This window comes from Monodelphis domestica, chromosome 2 (assembly GCF_027887165.1).
Source record: "Monodelphis domestica isolate mMonDom1 chromosome 2, mMonDom1.pri, whole genome shotgun sequence".
Classification (NCBI taxonomy): Eukaryota; Metazoa; Chordata; class Mammalia; order Didelphimorphia; family Didelphidae; genus Monodelphis; species Monodelphis domestica.
In genome coordinates, this window is record NC_077228.1 from 50,014,413 (window position 1) to 50,036,696 (window position 22,284).

Sequence of the window (22,284 nt, forward strand, 5' to 3'; positions counted from 1 at the left end):
CTGAAATAGAGTAAGAGCTTGTTGACTGACTGAAATGAAATAAATTTATGCTGAAATATACTGGCAAGAGCATCAGATTTACAATCAGCATAATCATTTGGCAAGTCACTCAGTTTCCTTACCTGAAAAAATGATAGGAATTGAACTAGATGATTTCTATGGCTCCTATCTGTGATCTAGCTATAACCTAATTTAAGAATAAAATAAGTAACTTCCACTCCTAAAAAGAAACAATAAAAGCCTTTGCTTATGTGTAGCATTACAAAGCTGAAAAGTACCAGATGACATATTATGCTAATAAAGCAGGTCTTTAGCCGTATCTACTTTAAGTGATGTTTTGTACGCTCTAAAATTCCACATCACAAATCACCAGTCTGTCCTCTAGTCTATCATTCATGTTGGACGAGAGATGAATATTAAATAATACGGACGTATAAATGGCACTTTTTTCTGTTTCTTATAAACATATTCATCTTGAAATAAGTATAATGCACAATCACTTTTAAATAGCCACAAAAAAAATTCAGTTTCCCAAACAACACATTACAAATATACTACTGGGCTGTAGTAAACTTTTTCTTTTGAAATCTTTAGAAAAATGGGGAAACACCTAGAATAAAAGGAAAAGAAACGTGATCAGAAGTAATGATCTATACAGCTTTAGAAGAGAGAATAGTCATTTAAAACACAAAGGAAAGAAGGCCAATGTGTACAATTGACTACAGAAATGATCGGAAATGGTTGCTAGATAAGCAGTGGATTTAGACTCAGCCATAAGAAGGTTAGAGATATGTGGAAATATAAATAAATTTGACATAAATACAGATCTATATATGCACATGTATAAATTTAACAAAAATTGGGAAAGATTTTTTAAGATATAGCTAAACATGTGACCCTGGGCAAGTCACTTCACCCCCATTGCCTAGCCCTTACCATTCCTCTGCCTTAGAACCAAAGGCAGAAGGTAAGGGTTTATTATTAAAAAAAAAAAAAAAATATATATATATATATATATATACATAGCTAAACAGATGGACAGATAGAATGATGTTAGATAAAGCAAATATTAAGTATTTTACTATATATATACCAGCCACCATGTTAAATATTGGGGATACCTATAAAAGTGAGATGAGAGCCTAGTCCCAGGCAAGAAAAGGTCATAGCTCATCTATTTGACATACCTGTTCTTAAAGGACAGAACATTGTCTGTGAAAAGAGCACTGTAATTAAAGACAGAGGATCTGGTTTTGGCAATTATTTCCTGAGGGAACTTTGGCAAGTCACTTGACCTCTCTGGGTCTCAGTTTCCTCTTCTATAAAAGGAGAGGATTGGCTTAGACAATGTCTAATAATGCTTACAGATTCATATCTATGATCTCTAAGGACCTTTAATAGAATCTGCCATTTACTTAATTAAATGACATAACTTTCACCAAAAAGTGTCAAAAAATCATGGGCAGCATCCATATCTTGAGAGCCAAACCAATTTGTCCAGACTAAGCTTTTCAGAGACTATTTTAGTGGAGGGAAATATACTAATCAATACAAATATTTCTTGAGCTTGAAACCAGTGTCAAAATCACAATCTGCTTTGAATACTGAGCATATCCACTTCATGGTGCCAATTTTTGCCTCTCTCGGGGAAAGACGAAGGCCAGAAGGAGACTGCAGAGAACAAAACCTAAAACGAGTGGTACAAAAATGAAAGAGGCAATGAAAGAGGAGGAGGGCCCCAACATGAATCTCAGCCCTTTTTGGATTTAATCCCTCCATGGCTCCAGATACAGTGTGACCATTGTTCCATCCTCTTTCCTCCTGGAAAGTTCTGCTTTCTGACAATCCAGAGCTCTAAACCATTGATCTAAATGTTCCCAAGGGGCTGTCGGGCTAATCAAATCAATCAGAACCTCATTTGGCCCTAAAAACACAACTGCCTTCACCAGCACCAATTTTTGTTCCTTTGTGTTTCAGGTCTCTTTCAGGATAGATAAAAATGACTAATGCCTGCATAAAAGTACAGACGATGTAGGATATATACTCCTCACAAAAGAGAAAAGAAAAATCAATTGGTCGTGAAAACCATGGCCAAGGAGATGTGGAATTAAAAATATAACAGTATTGCTACTTTCATACACATTCCAATCTATTTAGGTATAAATGACACTCCCTTTACTTCCATTTGTGAAAATAGGGAAAGAAGCAAATTACATTATAGCATGACTCAGGTAAGGATTAGTTTAACCTTGCCAAATTTGTGAGCTAAGCATTGAGTCTGTACTAGAAGAATTCATAGTCACTTAGTTTTTTCACCATGCCTAAAATGATTAGTAAACAGTTACAGGACAAAAATTGGCCTCTGCTCTGATCACTGGGGTGCCAATTACTTGTCTGGGAAAAGGAAGGGGCAATTATTCTTAGGGTCCCAAGAAGAACGAGAAGCCATCATAGGGTAGAGTACCACTAAAAAAAATAAAGAAAAAAGAAAAAGACAAAACAGAAATGGAGCTTGTCAAAGGCATTTGTTCAGCTCAAAGTAGTTATCTTTCAATGGCAGGCTGATTTTAATGCCATTTGGCAAGATTCGATCTGACTATTTGATGAAAAAAGGATGGATTCAGTGAATTAGCTATTTATACATTTCAAGTTCTCCCTTCCTACAAAAGGGAGATTGGGATTACTAAGAGTGCAAACACACAAAACTTTAGACCCATCCATTTTAGAAAGTTAGTGGAGTCAGTTCAAGTTTCCTTTTTTCTTTCCAGACAGATGTCGAGATATTACCAATCACCACTGTGTGATTGCCTTGCACTCCTCTATAAGTGCAGCCCTCTGCCAGCTTCTATTTGTTACAAACTAACAGAGATTTCAAGATCATTTGCTTTCAGAATCATACACAGAAAACTTATTTTGTGCCAAACCTGATACAATTTGTTACACTAAAGAAAAGAAATGACAACCTAGGAGCAGGTGTAATATTTCCAAATAACAACATAATATTGAAAATGTCAATCCTGCCTTTAGAAGAAATGTGCTTAATTCTTCAAGTTTGAAAATGTTTACCGGTGGATAAAGGTTACACAAAAGAATGAATAAAACTAACAATTATTTCATATTGGATAAAAGAGCTCAAAACTCAGCTTTTAAAGGGGGAAGAATAGAAAAGAAATGATGCGTATACTAACATCTAAGCCAGGAGTTCTTAAACCTCTTTTATATCATGGATTCATTTGACAGTAACATAAAGTCTGTGGATCCCTTCACAGAAAAATGTTTCAAATGCATCACACAAAATAAACGTAATGAAAGAAAAGCTACATATGCTGAAATATTTGCCAAAATATTTTTCATTCAATATGAATATGAATTCACTCCATGATCCCTAAAAATCTATCCTTCCACTGATGACTTGATAAAGATCTTTAAAATGGTAAGGGTACATGATCTCTACTCTTAAATTTGTTTCAAAAAAGAAAGTGATTAGGCAAACATGAATAAGTTTTTAAGTGTGACTCTTGGGGACCCAAAAGTCAAATCCCACACAAATATGGAGGGAACATGAATGGCAGCACTAATGTTTCAAGTTAGGACACTCGATCTCTGTTTCCTGTGGCCTTGTTATGGCTACTCTTGGCTGGGTCTTTTTAAGCAATCTTTGGCATCAATCCTAAGAGATTCCAAGGTCAGGTATTGTGTGTCCCAGGCTCCTTTCTGCTACTTGACAAAAGACTTTAAGAGCAGAATTGGAAGTATCACAAGTATATCAAGAAAATTATCTAGAACGATAGAGATGTCTAATGAATCTAGCTATAAGTTTATGTCCCCAATCATTCAGATGAAGTGAAGAGGAGGAGCAATGAGAGGGCAGGAAAGGAACATATAGATGATACATTATGACAGTAAGCATATATTTGGGGATGAAACCTTTCCAAAATATGTCAGGAAAAACTAGTTCTTCGGGTCAATCTTGTTCTACCAATAAGACATAGCTATGCAAAACATTGGAACTAGTTTATCATTGCCACCCTCCCTAAAAAAAAAAATTAAGTCTAGATATCACCAAAAAAAGTATTTTTAAAAGATCTCACTTCTTTATAATATTGTGACAGTATTTAATCTCAAAAAGTTAATGAGAAATTAATATAATTATATTAGGGTTCAGTAAAATAAGGCACTATTAACTACTTTTGTACAGTTAAATAATGATTATGATTTGTATGGGGAAACTTCATTAATAACTAAACTCAATCAAAATAAAATACTAATTTCTCCAGAATTTGGATATTATGCAAGAATCTCAGTAACAAATGTTTTGTTTGTGTGTGTTTATATATATACACCATGTCACAAACCAATAGTTTAAAATTGATACCAGTAGACAAAAGGCATCATCAGGAAATCAGTTCTTCAGTTTTAGAAATTCATTTTTTAAAATAGGGAGTATATGGGTAAAGACAATATCAAATTATGAACAGTATACAACTGAACTCAGGTCTTTTAAATTAGCTTTTGTTTGTTGATCTCTGACACTTATAGGGAACTTTTCTATTCTATAAATGTAGATATTTCCTTTTATCATCATCATCATCATTTCATCATAGCTGACATTATAAAATACTTTCTGTTTTACAAAATGTTTTCTTCCTAAACATTGAGGTGGGCAGAGCAAGTCTTAATCGATCCATTTTATAAATAAGGAAACCAGTATGGAAACAGTAAATGATCCCCCTAGTCAAACAGATTTTAAGTGGCAGGGTCAGAATTTCAATTCAAGTCCTCTGGTTCATATTCTCCACTTCTATATAACTGTTTCTACAAACCTATTAAAACTATGGGGAAAGGAGGAGGCACACAGGGGAGAGGGAAGGAGGGTAAAATACTTATTTCACTGAGTGGGTCAGGAAAAAACATCTGCATTTACAAAAGATGACCTACTTTGCATACTAAAGAAACATGAGTTAACAGTTTCAAATTAACTCTTTTTTTATTAGCAGACATTTCTGAATTCAATTTAATCTTCATTCTCATTTTCAGAAATAACCTATAGCGAGAAATGTTGTGGATAACCAAAGCTTTTAACTAGGATAGGGTTTGTCCAGGGTACTAAATGTTTAAGAATGCTGGCAGCACTCACACTCCTTAAATGTACTGATTCAACTTCATTTAGGGACTAGTTAGCAAGAATAATAGTTAAAATATCCCCTTCCCAGCTTTCAAGATCCAGATGGGCTCTTCTCTCACCTGCCACAAACTATTTTCCTTCTCCCTTTTTTCAGGCTAACCAGGAGCTATGGCAGTCTTTTCATCGTTAGTAGACAATTCTCACCTCTCTCCATTCCCAGCCTTCCCATCCCTTCCCATATATCTGTCTTTAAAAGGTTAACGTTTTCTAAAAAAAATTCTAAATAAAAGGTTAATTCATGCTATTTGCCTAATGAATCCAAAATTGCCAGTAAATAAAAAGATATCATTGAGTGGCATAACTTTATTTGCTTGTGATATTATTCTTTTCCATTCTTATTTTGTGTTTTTCATCTAATAATCACCCTTAGCAAGGTCTATTATGGTATCAAATTCCACCTTTTTATGGAATTGCATAGCCTTTTATAAAAGAAGAAGGGAGCTGAAGAATGTTCCTTTACAAATACATTCTGGAAGTAGAATACAATAAGCTACTTGAAAAGGGCAGCAATATTTTTTTCATAAGGAGCAATACCTGAGTCTTCCTTTTAAAACGAATATAATCTTTTCAAAATATATACCAATACACTGTTTGGATGAATTCTAATTTACATATTTTGTGAATTAAGATGATATGGGTACATTTGCCATGAAGCAAACAGAGATTTAGCCATGCAACTCTCATTAATTTAATAGGAGTTGTGACTCCCATTAATTTTAATAGGAATCATGTGGCCAAATCCCCATGCACCTTGCTGAAAATTTACCCCCTAGTCTTCAACTAATCTAATATACAGAAACAAACAAATAAAAAGTGTTGTCAATTTTGCTAGACTGGGAAATCTAAGGAAGCTAGACTAAACCAATTTAGTTTGGTCTTAGATCTGGGCATGTGGTCACTCCCGTTGAGAGAGGGCAAAGTCATCACAATGAAAAAAGGTGAACTGAAACAAAAAATGAGGAAGTTGAAAATGTAACAAGTATACATATTCCTCATTTAGTTGGAAAAAATTTTAAGTGTCCATTTTCTTCAACAGGATACAAGTCACAAAAGTTATAACACAAAACCTTATTTTTGTAGAGAGGCAGTAAAAATGATGCCCTACAATATTTTTAAGGTGAATTTCCCCTATGAAAAATACGCTTAGTATACATTAATCCAATTTAAGTTAGAATCTATTTCTAACAAAAATATACTATACTTTAGTGCTGAGATCAGTGTTTTTACATTCCTGAACAAAGCAAGAGAACAGAGCAAGATATGTCCCTTCCCTCAGTGTCCCTGTTGTTTCATCAGAGGCATAGCAGCAGGAACAGAAGATTGGGGAGAAATGGGAACATATTGGTGATAACTCCCCAAAAGGCTGTGTACCTTATAGATTTCACACTAGAGGCTACTAATCTCTAGTAAATGATCACAGTTCACATATAGAGAGAGTCCTCAAATTATCAAAATTCTCCAAGTCTTAAATATAGTCCTTTCCTCTGCATTTTAAAAAGAATCTTTTCCTTCCAATATCTAATGTTTATAGTACTAAAGCTCTAGCCATTTTCTCCTCCAGCAAATACTGATGTAAATAGAATGTTTGCATGCTAAGGTATGCCTGGACCATCTCATTCTTCAACCTCAACCTCTTTTTTTGTCCTGTAATGACTCTCTTTTGCTGACAACAAGGAAAGGAAGTGTGGTAGCTGTAAGATCAAATTGGGACACCACACCAACATGGAAAAAAACATATTACCAAAAAGTAAAGAAAATTACACATATGAACTGTATCTTATAGATTTAAGAATACTCTAAATTAGGTATTCTTAATCTCTAAACTTGTTGGAAGGATTCAGTATTCTGATAAGTGTATTTCAATATAATTGGTTTCCTTACATATTTAATCTCGTGTATTTAAAAACACTATTAAGAGAAGAGGCCCAGAGACCTTTCCAACTTCCCAAAGACATACAATACCTAAAAAAATCTAAGAATCTCTTCTTTTAAATGATCTTAAATGAAGTAGGAATGTTTATTTGGTTATGTTCTTAAGTTTCCTTGCTTTATTCAGGAAAAATATTTAAAGTAGTAATGATAATAATACTAATTCCAATTTTTACAGATGCTTAATTATTTTTCCTTTGAAAACGGATATTTTAATTAACTAAACATAAATTTCACTAATGAAATCTAACATATACTGAATATGGAACATAACCTGAAATCCTAGTTTCTGAATCTTCTGAGAGGCTACTATTATTTTTAACTTGTCACTCACATCAACCAATGTGAACCTTCATGTGTCTAACTTACACTTGCCAGGGCTCCATTATATGGCATAATTTAATTCCCAAGAACACAGAAATTCAATTTGTTTCCCTACTTACTGATACACGATTCCACCATGGGTGCTATGTTTTTTTAAAAATAGGCCAAAGGAATCAAAAGAAAATCAGTTTCTCAGCAAAAAAAGACATTGGGAGATTTTTTTAGTTTATTTTTCTAACACTTTTTAAAATATTATAAAATATTTTTTAAATCCTCCATCTTTTATAACACACACAAAAATATAATCCCAACTATCAAAATACTTTTAAGGAACACGTCTATTTTTGTGGACTAAATTTAAACTACAAGTCAGCAGACTTCTATTTTCCAGTTATGAATAAACTTTTAAAAGGCAAGGTTTGATGCAGTCTCATTTAAATTATAATATCCAAAATTATTTTGCAAAGTGAGTATATTTAATAAAATGTGGATAATTCCTAATGTTTATAACACTAATAAGATCAGGGGGAAAAAACATCTAAAATGAGACAAATATTTCAACATAGCAATGTTAAATCAACTCCACTAGCAGTTTTGGATTTTTTTCAATTATCATAAATGGAAAATAAATCCAATATTAAATTAAGCCTTCACTACTACACATCAAAATCCTATTACATGCTGATATAAGTAGAACTTTATATGCTTTCATGATCTTAGGTAATATGCACATATGAACGGACAAGAATAGTATTTTATGTGGAACTAAGAATTCTACTTTAAACTAAATTTAATTTATAAACTACTAAATTTAAGAGACAGGAAGGATGAAATATTAGTAGTTATAAATTAGCTAAATTTATGGGGTAGGAAGGATGGAATTAAATTGGGCCATTAGAGGGTGCAAGGGATAGCATGCTGGGCTTGGAATCAGGAAGATGAGTCGTCCTGCATTCAAATCCATCCTCAGATATTTACTAGCTGTGTGACTTACTTAAACACTTATTAATTGGGCAAGTCATTTAATCCTACTTGCCTCAGTTTCCTCATCTGTAAAATTAGCAAGAGAAAGAAATGGCAAACTACTTCAAGGATCTTTGCCTAGGGGTGACAAAAAGCTGAACAGGACTGAAAGAGGATGAAATGAAAGGTCAGGATTCTATTTAACCAAAATCTTGAGCACTGGGTCTGAGTGAGGATGACCTGGGTAATAGCCCTACTTCTGACAGTGATGAGAAGTGGGATCTCTGGAAAAGTACTTCACCTCTCAGGGCTCCAGGTAATCTGGGTTGGCAGAAGGAATTCCCCAGTTGGGGTGAATAAAGACTTCAGGACAGAGAAGCACAAAAGGCTTTTCAAGGTATAGTTACATTTCAAACTCTCACTTTACTTTCCTCTGTCCCTATTCTTTCTTTGATTGGTTCTCTCTATAGGTGTTCAAAGACCATTTTCTGATTAATGTTGATAGAGGCCTCTCATGCCATGTCAATTTTTTTTTTAAAAGACAAAATCCAGATGGCACTGATCAATGTCAAAACAGTACGTGTTAACTGTGTACAGTGTGCCTTGCAGGATGGGTCCTTTCCAGATTCTCTTTACCTGTAGGAGGGAAGCGCTTCAAAAGCAACCCCCCTTAGACCTGCACATCCAAAAATGAAACTTCTCTTTACAGTAGATATGATTCCTGACCTAATAGGTGACACTGGAAATAAAACGACAGTCTCACATGAAGCAGCCTCTGCTCCACAGCACCCCAGTGAGTTACGCTACTGTGCCAGCAATGAGGTCTCTACCTTGATTGGAAAAATTTTCATTATGTGGACTAATGAGCCATTGGTCCACACCTGGAATCTTTTTTAACTGTACAGAAACATTCAAATAGAACAGCAGGGAATTTAGTGAGGGTTTTTCCCCCCACCAACTGCCCCCCTTTTCAAAAACAAAAAAGGATGCTCCTGTATACAAGATTGTCACAAAGAAACTTTCAGAATCAGTTCTAAATGAAAGATTGGGATTTTTTTTTCCTTCGAGCTGAACTCAGCCCCTTTTCTTTCATCTCTGACTTATTATCCTTCTGTGTATGGAATGCTAGTAATTGTCAGGGTGTTGAATTTTACATATCTTTCAATGATGATGCATTCCCATGAAAAACTAATAATCATGCCTTCATATCAATCATTGTTAACATTTTTGATCTTTAGATTACAACTATCCAAAAAAATAGTCATCTAGTATAATTTTTATGTATGTTATTCTCCACCTCTGCCAAAGTTTCACACTAGAATAAGGGTGATAGCTATATTTTTGAGGACCATGATAGTGGCTTTGGCAATACCACAGTGAAAAAGTTTTACACATGGCCTATGGAGATGAACTGCACATGCCTAACATTCTAGAATATTCTTTGTCAAGAGCTGAGAAGGTTATCATCACGTAGGACATAGATTGGTAAATTTTTAATCCACTGAAATTCTCTAAAGACAACTACTCAGATACATTAAATTTGCAATTGGCACTGTCAAAAATGAGGGAGCTTTTAAAATATAACACTTAGTTATTGAATATTAATTTTAAAACTCACACAATCTAATTGAAGGGAAGTAATATGCTCACTAACTTCTATTCATTTCTCAGTTTCCTGGGTTGTAAATATACCTGACACACAATTAAAACTGTTGAATTTATCAATTTTTGCAAATATATCAAATAGTAAAAATAAAGCAGAATGACAAAAATTTATAAATGCTTTTTGTGCAATTCTGAACCTTCTCTTTCCCTGGGAAATGTATTACCCATCAATTATTCATCTGCTCTCCTTTTTTATCTTATATCTACATAATATAAATATCTTTAAATACATAGAAATCAATTTTTAAAATTTTGTTGTGTTATTTAATTTTGAACCAAATAGAATCCTAAATCAGGTATGTGGCAGAGTGGATACAAACACTAGACCTGGAATTGGGTAGACCTGAATTCAGATGTAATCTGCCAATCACTCACTAACTCTGTTACAATGAAAAGATCACTTAAACTTATGTCTACCTCAAATATTCATCAATAAAATGGAGTAATACTACCTTCCAGTGTTGTTGTGAAACTAAAATGAGATATTATTTATAAAGCACTTTGCAACCCTAAAAGTGCTACATAACGCTAAGTATTATCTGTCATTTTCATTAAATCATCTTGGACTGAAAGAAACTATAAAATGGAAAAATTCCATTTTCCACTCCCCAGCTTTATATGCTTTTCTCAAATGGCTTATATATTCCTCATGAAAATCTATTTTCACACTGAATATAAAAAGCCAACTAACTAGCCATAAAAATTTCTACATCCTAGCTCCATAATCAACTTCTGACCTGATCCGTACCAAACATTCCAAACAATAAGTCTTCTTCCCAACTGATGTAACATATCTTTTCTATGGAAATATTTCATCTGACATGAAAGGATACAAAGGACAGACAGAAGACGAGTGCATATATGCTCTTTTAAAAAATGCAATGGTAATTATTAATTAATGAAACCACAAATATTAGCATGCTCTTCTTAGAGGACAGAGTCAGAATCCTCAACAATATATGATTCCCTATTTTAAAAATTAAAATAAAAAACCCAAAACTTTAAAGCACTTTGAGAGGAACTAAAGCTCTCTGATTAAAAGCTCTTGATAAAAAATTCTTTCTGTTTTCCTTCAAGTCTACCCATAGAAATTGCTACTCTTGTTTCTGCAAAATGGGCTTGTCAACCCAAACCCAAAAGCACAGATTAGAAAGAAATAAATGCTGAAGTAAACAAGTCCTGGATGTAGAAGCTATAGAAGATTATTTTTAAGCCTTGGAAAATGTAATTTTTTAAACTAGTCTACACACTATTTCCCTTAAGTATTTCTAGGCTTCTGGTTTAAGAATCAAGCAAAAATCTCACACGGTGGAAAATATACTCTGTATTTTTTTTAAGAGACAGATAACATCACAGAAGAAACACCAAAGGAACTATAACTACTTAAAAAAAATGTGATGGATTTACTCAAGAGTTTCAGAACTACTTTTTAACCCCTGAGGTGACAATGGGGAAAAAAGGAACCCAAATACCATAAATTGCTTTCAATTTCACTAAGAATAAATTTACTCAATAAACATAAAATCAACAACAAACGATAGTTTTTAGTTCCATCAAGCCACAGTTAAAACATCTGTGGGTTATTTGTGGAGCTTACAAGTCAGTTACTCTGTGGAAAGGCATTGGATGGAAGTAAGCAGAAAACAATGCTCAAAAATAAACCCCTTTTTCAGTCAAGAAAACAGAAATTCTAGTAGCTTCAACAATATATATCAGTGTTATACTGTAAAAAAGGGAAGGGATGCTACAACCATTAAACAAAATTTATCATCCAGAAATCATTCAAAGGGCTATGAGACTGCCAATGATTTAATTATCCATCCTCACTTGTCTCATTATAGAAAACTTTGATATTTTGTAAATATTTAAAAGGCTATATCCCTCTTTACATTTTAAAAACTACATCTTACCTTCTGTACCCTGTAAGATGCTGATTGCAAGGAGAAACCAAAGACTTCGCATTCTGCAACCAGAAGACACCATTATTGATCCCTTTAAATATTTCCTTTGTATTCCTTAATGAATCCAGTTATAAATGTCCAGCTTCATTGAACCCAGCAGTGTACATCATTGATCCTCATATCTGAAAAAAAAAAACCCATCATTAACTATGTGCCAAAGCTATAGGATCATAATGCCAAAAATTACAATGTAGGAACTGAAAGGGTTTAAAACTTATCTGAAAAGACAAAAAGGAATAAGCATATAATTTAATCAAGACTGGGTATGGAAACAGGGTAGAGTTTTAAATCCAAAGACTTGGATTCAAATCTCTACTTTGAAATTTACTATCTATGTGGTATTTGGGCAAAGTCCTCTAGTTTCTCTGGGCCATAGGTTCTGCCTTTGTAAAATGAGGAGGCTGGACTAGATGACCTTTGAAGTCTGTTCCAGATCTAAATCTATAATTCTATACCATACTGTAGCTGAACTTTAACTCTAAAAGTGCTCAAAGCATCAGACAAATTGTGTTGCAAAATTGTGGTGTGAATTTATGTAATTTTTTTTAACATCCCTGGTGAAATGTTCCCTTTCAATTCACTTACAAAAAAGGAGCATTTGAAGCCTACCCCATTTGTCTGATGATTTTGATGGAAGAGGGAAGAAAGGGAGACAGGTAACCTTTAGCTACTATATATCTGAACATTTTCACAGCAATTTAAGCCAAGAGAAAGTAGAGGATTGAGTGTCAGAAAGGTATGAAGTAGGGTAAATCAAACGGTTTGCATATGTGTATTTCGTCCCAAGAAACTTGAAGTCCTGAAGGAATTTAATGAGATAATTCAATGGATGGTCTTGTCTAACTCCCTGTAGTTGAACAAGTCCTTGAACCAGTTGTCAATCTTATGGAAAATGTTTAAACCAAGCTTTCTGAGTTTAAAAAAATGCTACCAATTATTAATAGGAGAACACTAGCAGTGAAAGAAAGCATATTTTTTCCAACTATTTCTGTATTAAACTATAACTATTTCATCCCAGAGTCAGGTACAAGGGAAAATTTTTCATTGATTCACAATGTTTTATGCCCACCAGTTAGGAATGGGTAAGTTACCTATGAAAACATGGCAGAGGGTGAAGTAAAATGTGTTATCTGCTTTCAAGTTTTATTTTATCACCTTTATAAATGAATAGTGCATACAGAAGTAATTACTAATGGCTTGATGCATGAGTAAGCCAACCACATTAGGTGTTCAGCTAAGCTACCCAGCAGCAACCTGGCCCCAGAAATTAACCACCCAGCCTAGAAAATGTTTAGGAAAATGCTTCCAAGTCTCTAGATTCTCTTTATGCATATGAACAAAGAAACCAGAAATTATGATGTTTGGAATTCAGCAAAGCATTTACCAATTAGTAAATACTGCCCATAATCTGGAGAAGGTTTCTCTTCTGACCAGTACAGATGGTAAAGTAGTTCTCTCTTAGCCCTATGTCCCCATATAAAAACTGAGCCTCTTAAAAATAAAATCAATCCGGGTAAGGAATTCATTCCGTCTTTCATTTTTACATGTTAGTCTATCGACCCATAGTTCAAAGAAAGCACAATACCAAAAGTATGACATGTTCTATTATTCCTTCCTCTGGAAATCAGGAAAGAGAAAGGAGCCAGCATGTAAGAACCATATTGTGGCAACTTCTCAAGCCCTGTCTCTGTCTTTTTCTCTCCTTTTATTGGACTCTTTTCTCCGACCCTTCCCCATCCTTTCCCAAAAGAAAACCTGTAGAGAGACTGTGGATGCAAACAGGTTAAAAACTGCCTCTTTCTCTCTTCTGTATCCACAACTTTGCCCAAAAAACAAAACAAAACAAAACAAAAAAACAGGCATGCTCTGAAGCTAGCACAGAGTCTGTCCCTTAGCCTCATTCAATATTTGTTCAAATTGAGAAATTCCCTACCACAAAGTGAAAGCAAATGTTCATTAAAGATTTTTCCACATCTAGAGCTTAGGGCAGTCAAAAGTAGCATATCACATATATTACTAAAACTCCAAAGAACGCCTAATAGAGCAGATCAGGGAAAATTGGGAGGGATGGGGAGCCAACAGAAAGCTAGAGAAGAATCATGTGATGAGCACAAAAAAAAAGTTACTTGCATTACACCATTTCCAAGATATATATTTTAAAACACTTTATTCAATAATCATTTTCTCCACTGAATTGGTTATCCTTTTAAAAATTATCTCTTCTGAAGTTTACATAATAAATCTAAGGTGTTTTCTGTTCAAATATTCAGAATATCTTCAAATGTGATTCAACTCAGTACAGTCACTCTTCCAAAATGAAATCTTGGTTTTTCTTTTTTCTAATCCATTATACATTGTTAATATTCTCTTTAACATCAGAGATATCTGATTTAATTGTTCTCATCCTAGTCTTATAGTTAATAAGACAAAATTGAGAATCATTATAGGTATTTTCCCCCTTTTAACTCATTGATCTTATGCCAAACTTGCCATTTACTATTTTGAATCACAGATTAAGAGGTGGAAGGAGACTCAATGGTCATCAGTTCAATCCCATCATTTCACAGATGATGAAAATAAAGGCCAGATGGGTTCAAGGGAATAGCTCACCTTCCTGACAGAAGCAGGATCTGAATCTGTCTTAACAGGCTTCACCCCATGTGTACTACAATGTCTCTTAAAAAACACCCCATTTCAAACTCCCTGGATAGCATCTCTATTTTGTCTATCCCTTCATAAACATTTATTAAAAGCTGACAAGGTACCAAAAATGTACTAGAGCAGGTGAATAAAAATACAGGATGAAAGAATTCCTGCCCTCAATAAAGTTACACTCTATTAGGATATATTCAGGTACATAGAGATATAAGTACAAATTATATATGAACTAGAAACAAAGTAATTTCTGCAGAACACCAGAAATTGAGATGAAAAAAGAATTCCTGTTGGCAGCTGAAATTTAAGCTGAGCTTTACAAAAGGCTAGTAAGAAAATTTATCTACAATAAGTAATGATTACATCTCAAAATATGCTCCTGTTTTCCTTTAAATAATGGTAAAGTTTCTTGAACTCCCAGAAATATATATATATATATATATATATATATATATATATAGAGAGAGAGAGAGAGAGAGAGAGAGAGAGAGAGAGAGAGAGAGAGAGAGAGAGAGAGATTAAAAGAATAGGGATACAAGAGGATGTACCTAGACCTTGGTTTCTTCATCATGAAACCCTTTTGGCTTTTGTGGTCAGCTAAGTTTATGAACCCTTTCTCAGAATCATATTTTTAAAGGTATAAAATAAAATACTTATGATGACAGAGGAAACCAACTATATAGATACAATTACTGACAGTTTTCTGTTTGCTTGCTTACTTGTTTTTAAAGCAAGGTCACTGGCACTGGGCAAAGAATTGTGGACTTAGTCTTCCAGTGACATAACAAAAAGAGTAAAAAAATCTCCTGAGGTTAATTCATTCCAATGTTCAAAATATATGGGATTCATTAACCTTCAGACAAGTAATGAAGTATCTGGATATGTCTATTTCAATACTCCAAGGATCCATGACTTTCTCATGAGCCTCCAGACCCCTGACACAGTTCCCACTCTTCAGAAGGGGGCTGCATGAGTTGCTGTCACAGTAGTCATTCATTTTATCCAGTGGCTCAAAAACTAACAATAACTCTGAATGCTTCTTTATATTAGCAACACTGGAGAGACCTTTTTGACTGTCAAATCAAAGCTCAGAATTTCCTCCAAACGTAGCCTGATGAAGTAACAGAATAGTATTTTAGTAATTGAGTCATGAATTTAAAAATTAGAACAACAAACATGCCTTCTTTTTTTATCATGTCAGTGGCTTACTTAAAGGGAAAGGTAGAAATTCTCATAAGTCTTAGCAGTTCCCCATGACCCACTTTAATTCAATTCCATTAAATTTAGCTCTGAAAACAACAAAAAAAAGGATCTCCAGGTATTTTAGGATAGTGCAAGGATATAGTTGGTGCTCCCCCAATCAGAGACCATCCTCACCTGCTGCAAATGTTTCTGCCCTGCTTCTTTCAATAAAGAGTGGAAAGGGTCTATGTTAAACATTCAAGCTTCTGCTTTTTGGACGCTAAAAATTCAAACAAGTGAAAGAGCCATCAAATGTGAGTTTATATCTACCCCCCAGGGGTCTGACCACAAGCAAGACACTAAAGCTCTCTGCGTCTCAGCCTTCTTCTCTGTTAAGATAAGGTAAATAAAATAACTATGGTGTAACTACCTTTCAGGGTCATAGGCAAATCTAGAAGACTGAGGTTCTCATCTGCATTAGTCCAAGAAATTCCTTCATCAGGAGTTGCCCATACTAATAAACTCACAGGTCCATTGCAAAGCAAAACAATACTTGTGGTACCAAATATTTCACAGCACTGTAGATAATAAGATACTTCCAAAGAAGTAACATGAGCAAAGAGAATTGAAAACTTTAAAATACTATATACAGCTCTCAAAATAATCCTTAAAGAATCAGGGGGGGGAGAGAGGGAAAGGAGAAAGGAGAGAGGGAGGGGAGAGAGGAGAGAGGAGAGAGGAGAGAGAGAGACAGAGAGAGAGAGAGAGAGAGAGAGAGAGAGAGAGAGAGAGAGAGAGAGAGAGAGAGAGAGAGAGAGGGAGAGAGAGAGAGAGAGAAAGAGAAAGAGAAAGAGAAAGAGAAAGAGAAAGAGAAAGAGAAAGAGAAAGAGAAAGAGAAAGAGAAAGAGAAAGAGAAAGAGAAAGAGAAAGAGAAAGAGAAAGAGAGAGGGAGGGGGAGAATTTTTAGAGTCTATGTAGTCCACACTCCCTTCATGTAATAGATGAGAAACTGAGGACCAGGAACATGAAGAAGCTTACCCAAAATCATACAGCCTAAGCATCATGGAGGGAATTGGGGCTGGGGTATGGGGGAGGATTTGAATCCAGGTTCTCTTTCCTTACTGTTGTATCCTGCTGCTTAGTGTTATTCAGAAGGACTCAAATGAATTTGAAATCTCTTTTTCATGGTGACCTCACATGAACAACCAAACTGAAGCAGGCACACAAACCTAACGAGTAAACCTCGTGACAACAACTGTTACAAATGGATTAAAAAGCTAGAAAAAGGACCCAAACAGCATTCAAGAAAAATGTGGATGAATTCATCACCTGTCACACTCACAGGACTAATTCCGTGTATCCTAAAGGCTGTCCTCTATATGATCTGACCAAGCAATTAGAATGTCAGTGTGTGGACGAGATGCATTATTAGGCACAAGTGAAAGAAACTGAGTAAGCCTTTCAAATGTTGCCAGTTTGGGTGAAGACTTGGAGTGCCTGCGATGGCGTTCTAATGCACCTTTAAAAAAAAATGTCAACGAGATAATGCCTTTGGGCGACTTGCCTACATGTACAACTTTTGAAAACTTTAGCCCTTTCTTAAAATGGCCAGCAATCAGCCTGTGTTCTGTCGTACATTACTTCAATGAGTTCTTGTTTGTGGGAAGAAAAGGAAGGAAGAAATCAGGGGACTGCAAGAGATTGATGACCGCCTTCTAGGAAACAGCTGCCAAGATAGGAAAACCTCTGGCAGAGAGGGTAAGAGAGAAAGGGGGGACAAAACCCAACCACACAACCAAAGCCTCTTTTGTGGTACTTGGCCAGGAATGAATGCTTCATGGACACATTTTAAGCATACTAAAGACCCAGTGTATTCTTAGCTTAACTCTTGAGAATGACTGTGGCACACAACTGCAAAAAGTAAACATCAGCCTGGTGAAGGGCTTGGTGTAAATGGTTAGGTTTCTGACAAACAGAAACAGGGAGTTGTAATGCATTTAGAAAGTCACCGCCTATTCCCATCAAATGAAACCTGAGTCCATCTGTCTGCTCTGTCATGACAAGGGCAAAGAATGTCAGCTAGAGCTCTGTAGCCTCCAGGAAACTACAGGAGAGGACAGATTCCATAAAATTCCCATCCCCCAAGATTTACTTAAAAAAAGGTAAATGAACTTCCAATGTGATTTGAAAAAGAGAAGCCAAAGAACTTGCTGGGGCTGTTGTAATCCAAATGTAAAGCAATTTCTCCAAAGAGAACAATTTTAATGGAAATCCAAATAGTTTTTAAAAACCACAATCAGCTAAGACTAGAAGGAGCAGACATCACAATACTTAATCAACTATGGTGAAACTAATCCCAAGAAAAATGCTCCCCCAAAAGCAATCTGGAGCCAAAGGACACTTATGCACATAGATGTGGCTGACAGACTTGTCTTTCAGACCATGTAATTGCCTCAGAAAGGGAGACAGACAGCAGCATCTCACAAAACAAAACAAAAACAGCAAACAAAACCAGAAAGACCATATTAAATTGCCTTTCAGCAAACAGAAGGGACGATTACTTAAAGTGTTTCCCCTACACTAATAATGTGTTTTCCTACAGGCCTTAATAAACCTTTTTAAGGGAATGGAGAAAGCTTATGTATTGAGAGCCTGGGAGGAGGTCAGAAGGTAGTAGGGCAGTGGACAGAAAGGAGAGAAAAAAGTCCCCTAATGCTCGATGACATTTCATTTCAAAGCCCAATAAAAAGACACAGAAAATAGTCTCTTTGGCTATAAACATCAGCGATTTTAACTAATCCAATCTGCTTCTTGCCGAGAATTATAAATGTCCTAATCCCTTCCTTCCTCATTTTATATCTTGCTATCTATGAAGAAACAAACGATTTAATTTTGAGTAGGCATGAAAATAGTTATAAAAAACACAATTGTGCTTGCTTGCATATCAACCACAAGCCAGTCTACCAAGCTTCCCTCATGAGGTGTCAAAGATTTTAAAAATATCCTAAGTCTTCTATTTACTCTGGCATGTAGTAAGTCAATCATTGCATCACTACTATTAAACCGACATTTTCCAGAGTTGAAGGGTGAATTCCAGGAATGTGCCTCAGCACTGTTTATATCCCAACAGGCTTCACTGTCTTATGCTCTGCTTGCAAGGTAACAGACAGCAGCAGCCCCTAAGATAGTAAGTAACTTGTGTATATTTATTAGCTGCACTAGTCTGTCAGCAGGGGTACTTAAAGGGAAAATACCACTAAAGCATCTTAATAGTTTTGTATTAGTGCTACACTACTGGGAAGTCTATCTAACCCACAGAATTGCAAACCCAAGCCCTGGATGGAGGGGGAGAGAGAAGGAGGAAGGGGAGAGTCAGACAGAGGGAGGGAGTGGGGGAGAGAGGGGGAAGAGAGTGGAGAGAGAGAGAGAGAGAGAGAGACAGAGACAGAGACAGAGACAGAGACAGAAATATAAAAAATATAAAATATAAAATTCTTTTGTTAACATCATTTTAACTATCAATGTAAATGAACTGCAAAGTACCAGAGATGTTTCTCTTACAAGGTTATTTCTAAGAGGAAAAAGGCTAAAACTGACTCTCTCAAATTGTTAACCAAGATGGATATTCTATTCAAACCACTACAATCCTAAGGATTCATCCCTAAAGGACTCATCTTTTGTTTCTGATCAAGGTATTCCTATTAACACCCAGAACATTGGATTTCTAACACAGAACAGAAAAAATGTAGTCCTGGGAAAATGAAATAGAAAATTAAGTACAAGACTTGATTAAGGTCACTCATTCTTCCAATCAAAGCCCGTCAGAAACACTCTGTGATGGTTTAGCAGAACTTGAAATTAAATGGGATAAATCAGTTCACTTTGACTATAAACCAAAGCTGATTTCCCCAAACCCACCTTTCTGGATCTCACTTTCCCTTAACCACAAAAGCTGAATGTGCTAATGAAAGTAATCTACCATTAAGTTAACCAACAATAAAGTGCTCCACACTCCTACCCTGGTAAAGTTTTACAGGTGAACAGTAGTCCAATATTCATTATATGAAACCCAACCTTCCGTTTCTGTTATTCAAAGGATAAGAAATTACATAAAATCATATTTTACTTTCTAAGTATTATTCCAACTTGGTCAACCTAACTCTGTTCCTTTTTCCAATTTACTTAGAGCTCCTTTCCTGAAGGGACCAGATTTCTTTCCCTCTTGGGAGTTTTCATCCAATAAGCCAGTTAAGTAAATCTTTGCTAGTGCTAATCAGAAAGGTCCTTTTGCCAGGTTAGAAATCTTCTATCATGTCCTACTCCCAGATTTATCTCTGTCTCTGTCTCTGTCTTTCTCTCTGTCTCTCTGTCTCTCTGTCTCTCTGTCTCTCTGTCTCTCTCTCTCTCTCACACACACACACACACACACACACACACACATATACACATATACACACACACACACACACACACACACTCCCTTTCTCCCTTAAACTATTTGTCATTTTTATCTGAATTGACATAATGAGTAAAGACCCCTTCAAATAAAAAAAAATAAATAAAATGAAAAATTCCTTAGCATTTCTGGCCATGTTACTAGATCACTGAAATTTCCTGGTGTCCTAATGATAAAAACCCCCACAGAAAGAGCTTAAGAGGAAGGAGGTGGAGTTGAAAGATTCTATTAGTCAATTATAATGTTAGGCTGTACTATGTTGGTGCCATGCTGAGCACATTAAATATTCTGAGAGTTCTGGGCACCAGAGGTACCATCGAAGCTATTCTCTTCATTAAAGTCTGGGCTATGCAATGACAAAGACAAGTAGCTCTCATTTTTAAAACTAGCACAGGCAAGATTGTAGGATCAAACACAAACTCAGGAATAATGAACTTTTTAAAAACACTTACCAGGCCCAAACCATAAGCGGGTCTTACTTGGATGAAAAGTTAATGTTTTCCTAATATTATCAAGGATTCAAAATAGTCTATTCCTTTAAAATATCTTTCTTATTAGAAAAAAAAGATATCATAATGTACACTTGTGATGCAAAGGTTTTGTTTTGGAAGGATTTTTATTTTAATGGCCCTGAACAGTCTCCTCTTGACAGCTTGCAGAAGGTTTTCCAAGAGACCTATTTTCACATTATGTCACTTGTCTGGCTCTTTTTCAAAGTCTATAATTGTTTTTGAACTGAGAGCACACAAACAAAACTGGTATTGTTGCCCAATTGTCCCATACCTCAGAAATAATTCTTCAAAATAGCTGACATTTAAACAACATGTTAAGATTTATAAAACAATTTCCTCAAAATAATGCCATGAGATGAGTAGTACCATGAATGAATCAATGAATGAAAAAGTCTTTTTTTTTATTATTAATCACTTGCTTTGAGCCAGACCTTGTGTTGAGAGATAAAAGGGACAATCCCTGCCCTCAGCAATGAGGGGGAACCTAGAAGGGAGTATTTGGGTCTGGGAAGTCCCAGGGATAAAAAAACAGAGGCAAAGAAAAGCTGATGGACATGCGCTTTCCAGAAGCAAAGGTAGTGTTAACTTGATTACCATTCCCAGGGCAAGAAGTGGTGGGCAGAGGAGGGAAGAGAGAATGATGAGGGAGCAGCATGCAGGAAGGCAGAAAGATGGCCTGGGTGAGACCAACTGGACAAAGAAGGCTCTTACACATCAATGACAGGAGGGTCCCCAGAGCAAGGAATCAGTGGCACATAAATCATTGTTACTAGCCTTTCCCTGAATCAATATTCAAATTCCCTCTTGGTCTATATATACGACCACTAAATGAAATAATAATGACCCAGGACCTGTCCTACATTAGATCATCAATATTACCAATAAGAACTTCTTGGTAGTAATGAGGTCATCTAGATAAAATGTGTCCAATGATTTTAAAAATAAACATGAAGAATTAGCTACAAAGAATAAACTGCCACAAGGACTTTTGTCACATATATTATATTGCCTATTGTAGTAAATAAATGATACAATTTAGCTACAATACATATCAACATTTATGGAGGCATCTTTATCTACATTTCAAACCTTTTTTAAATTAAGATTTTATATCTACAACTGAATGAATTTTACTCCAATACTTAAGATATATATTTTGGAGTTAAGAGGTAGTACTTATTCACTGATTTAGTAAACACTGTGTTCAGCACCATGTGGAGAGAGGCAGTAGGGATGTAGTGGATGAAAGGCCTGTCTAAAAGTAAGGAAAACCAAAGTTTAAGATTACCTCTCACTATATTGGCTGTGTGATCACAGACAAGTCATCTAACTTCTCAGAGCTGCCAGATAACTTTCTAAAAGCATAAATTGCAGAGAAAATGACTGTGAGTTGGTATAAAGAATTCTCTAAAATAATGGAATCACAGTTCTGAGTCCTCCTTCCCCCAAAAA

At 35.3% G+C, this 22,284-nt stretch overlaps 1 protein-coding gene across 19 annotated transcripts in view; it reads right to left on the reverse strand.

Moving 5' to 3' along the window:
* ADGRL2 (adhesion G protein-coupled receptor L2) overlaps positions 1-22,284 on the reverse strand; it is an 894,229-nt gene that overhangs the window by 178,773 nt on the left and 693,172 nt on the right. For all 19 annotated transcript variants that reach the window (XM_056815432.1, XM_056815435.1, XM_056815438.1 and 16 more), the window contains one exon: positions 11,977-12,149. In XM_056815432.1, coding sequence (XP_056671410.1) covers positions 11,977-12,049 — 73 coding nt within the window. In that variant the 5' untranslated portion in view covers positions 12,050-12,149. The remainder of the gene's footprint in view (positions 1-11,976; positions 12,150-22,284) is intronic.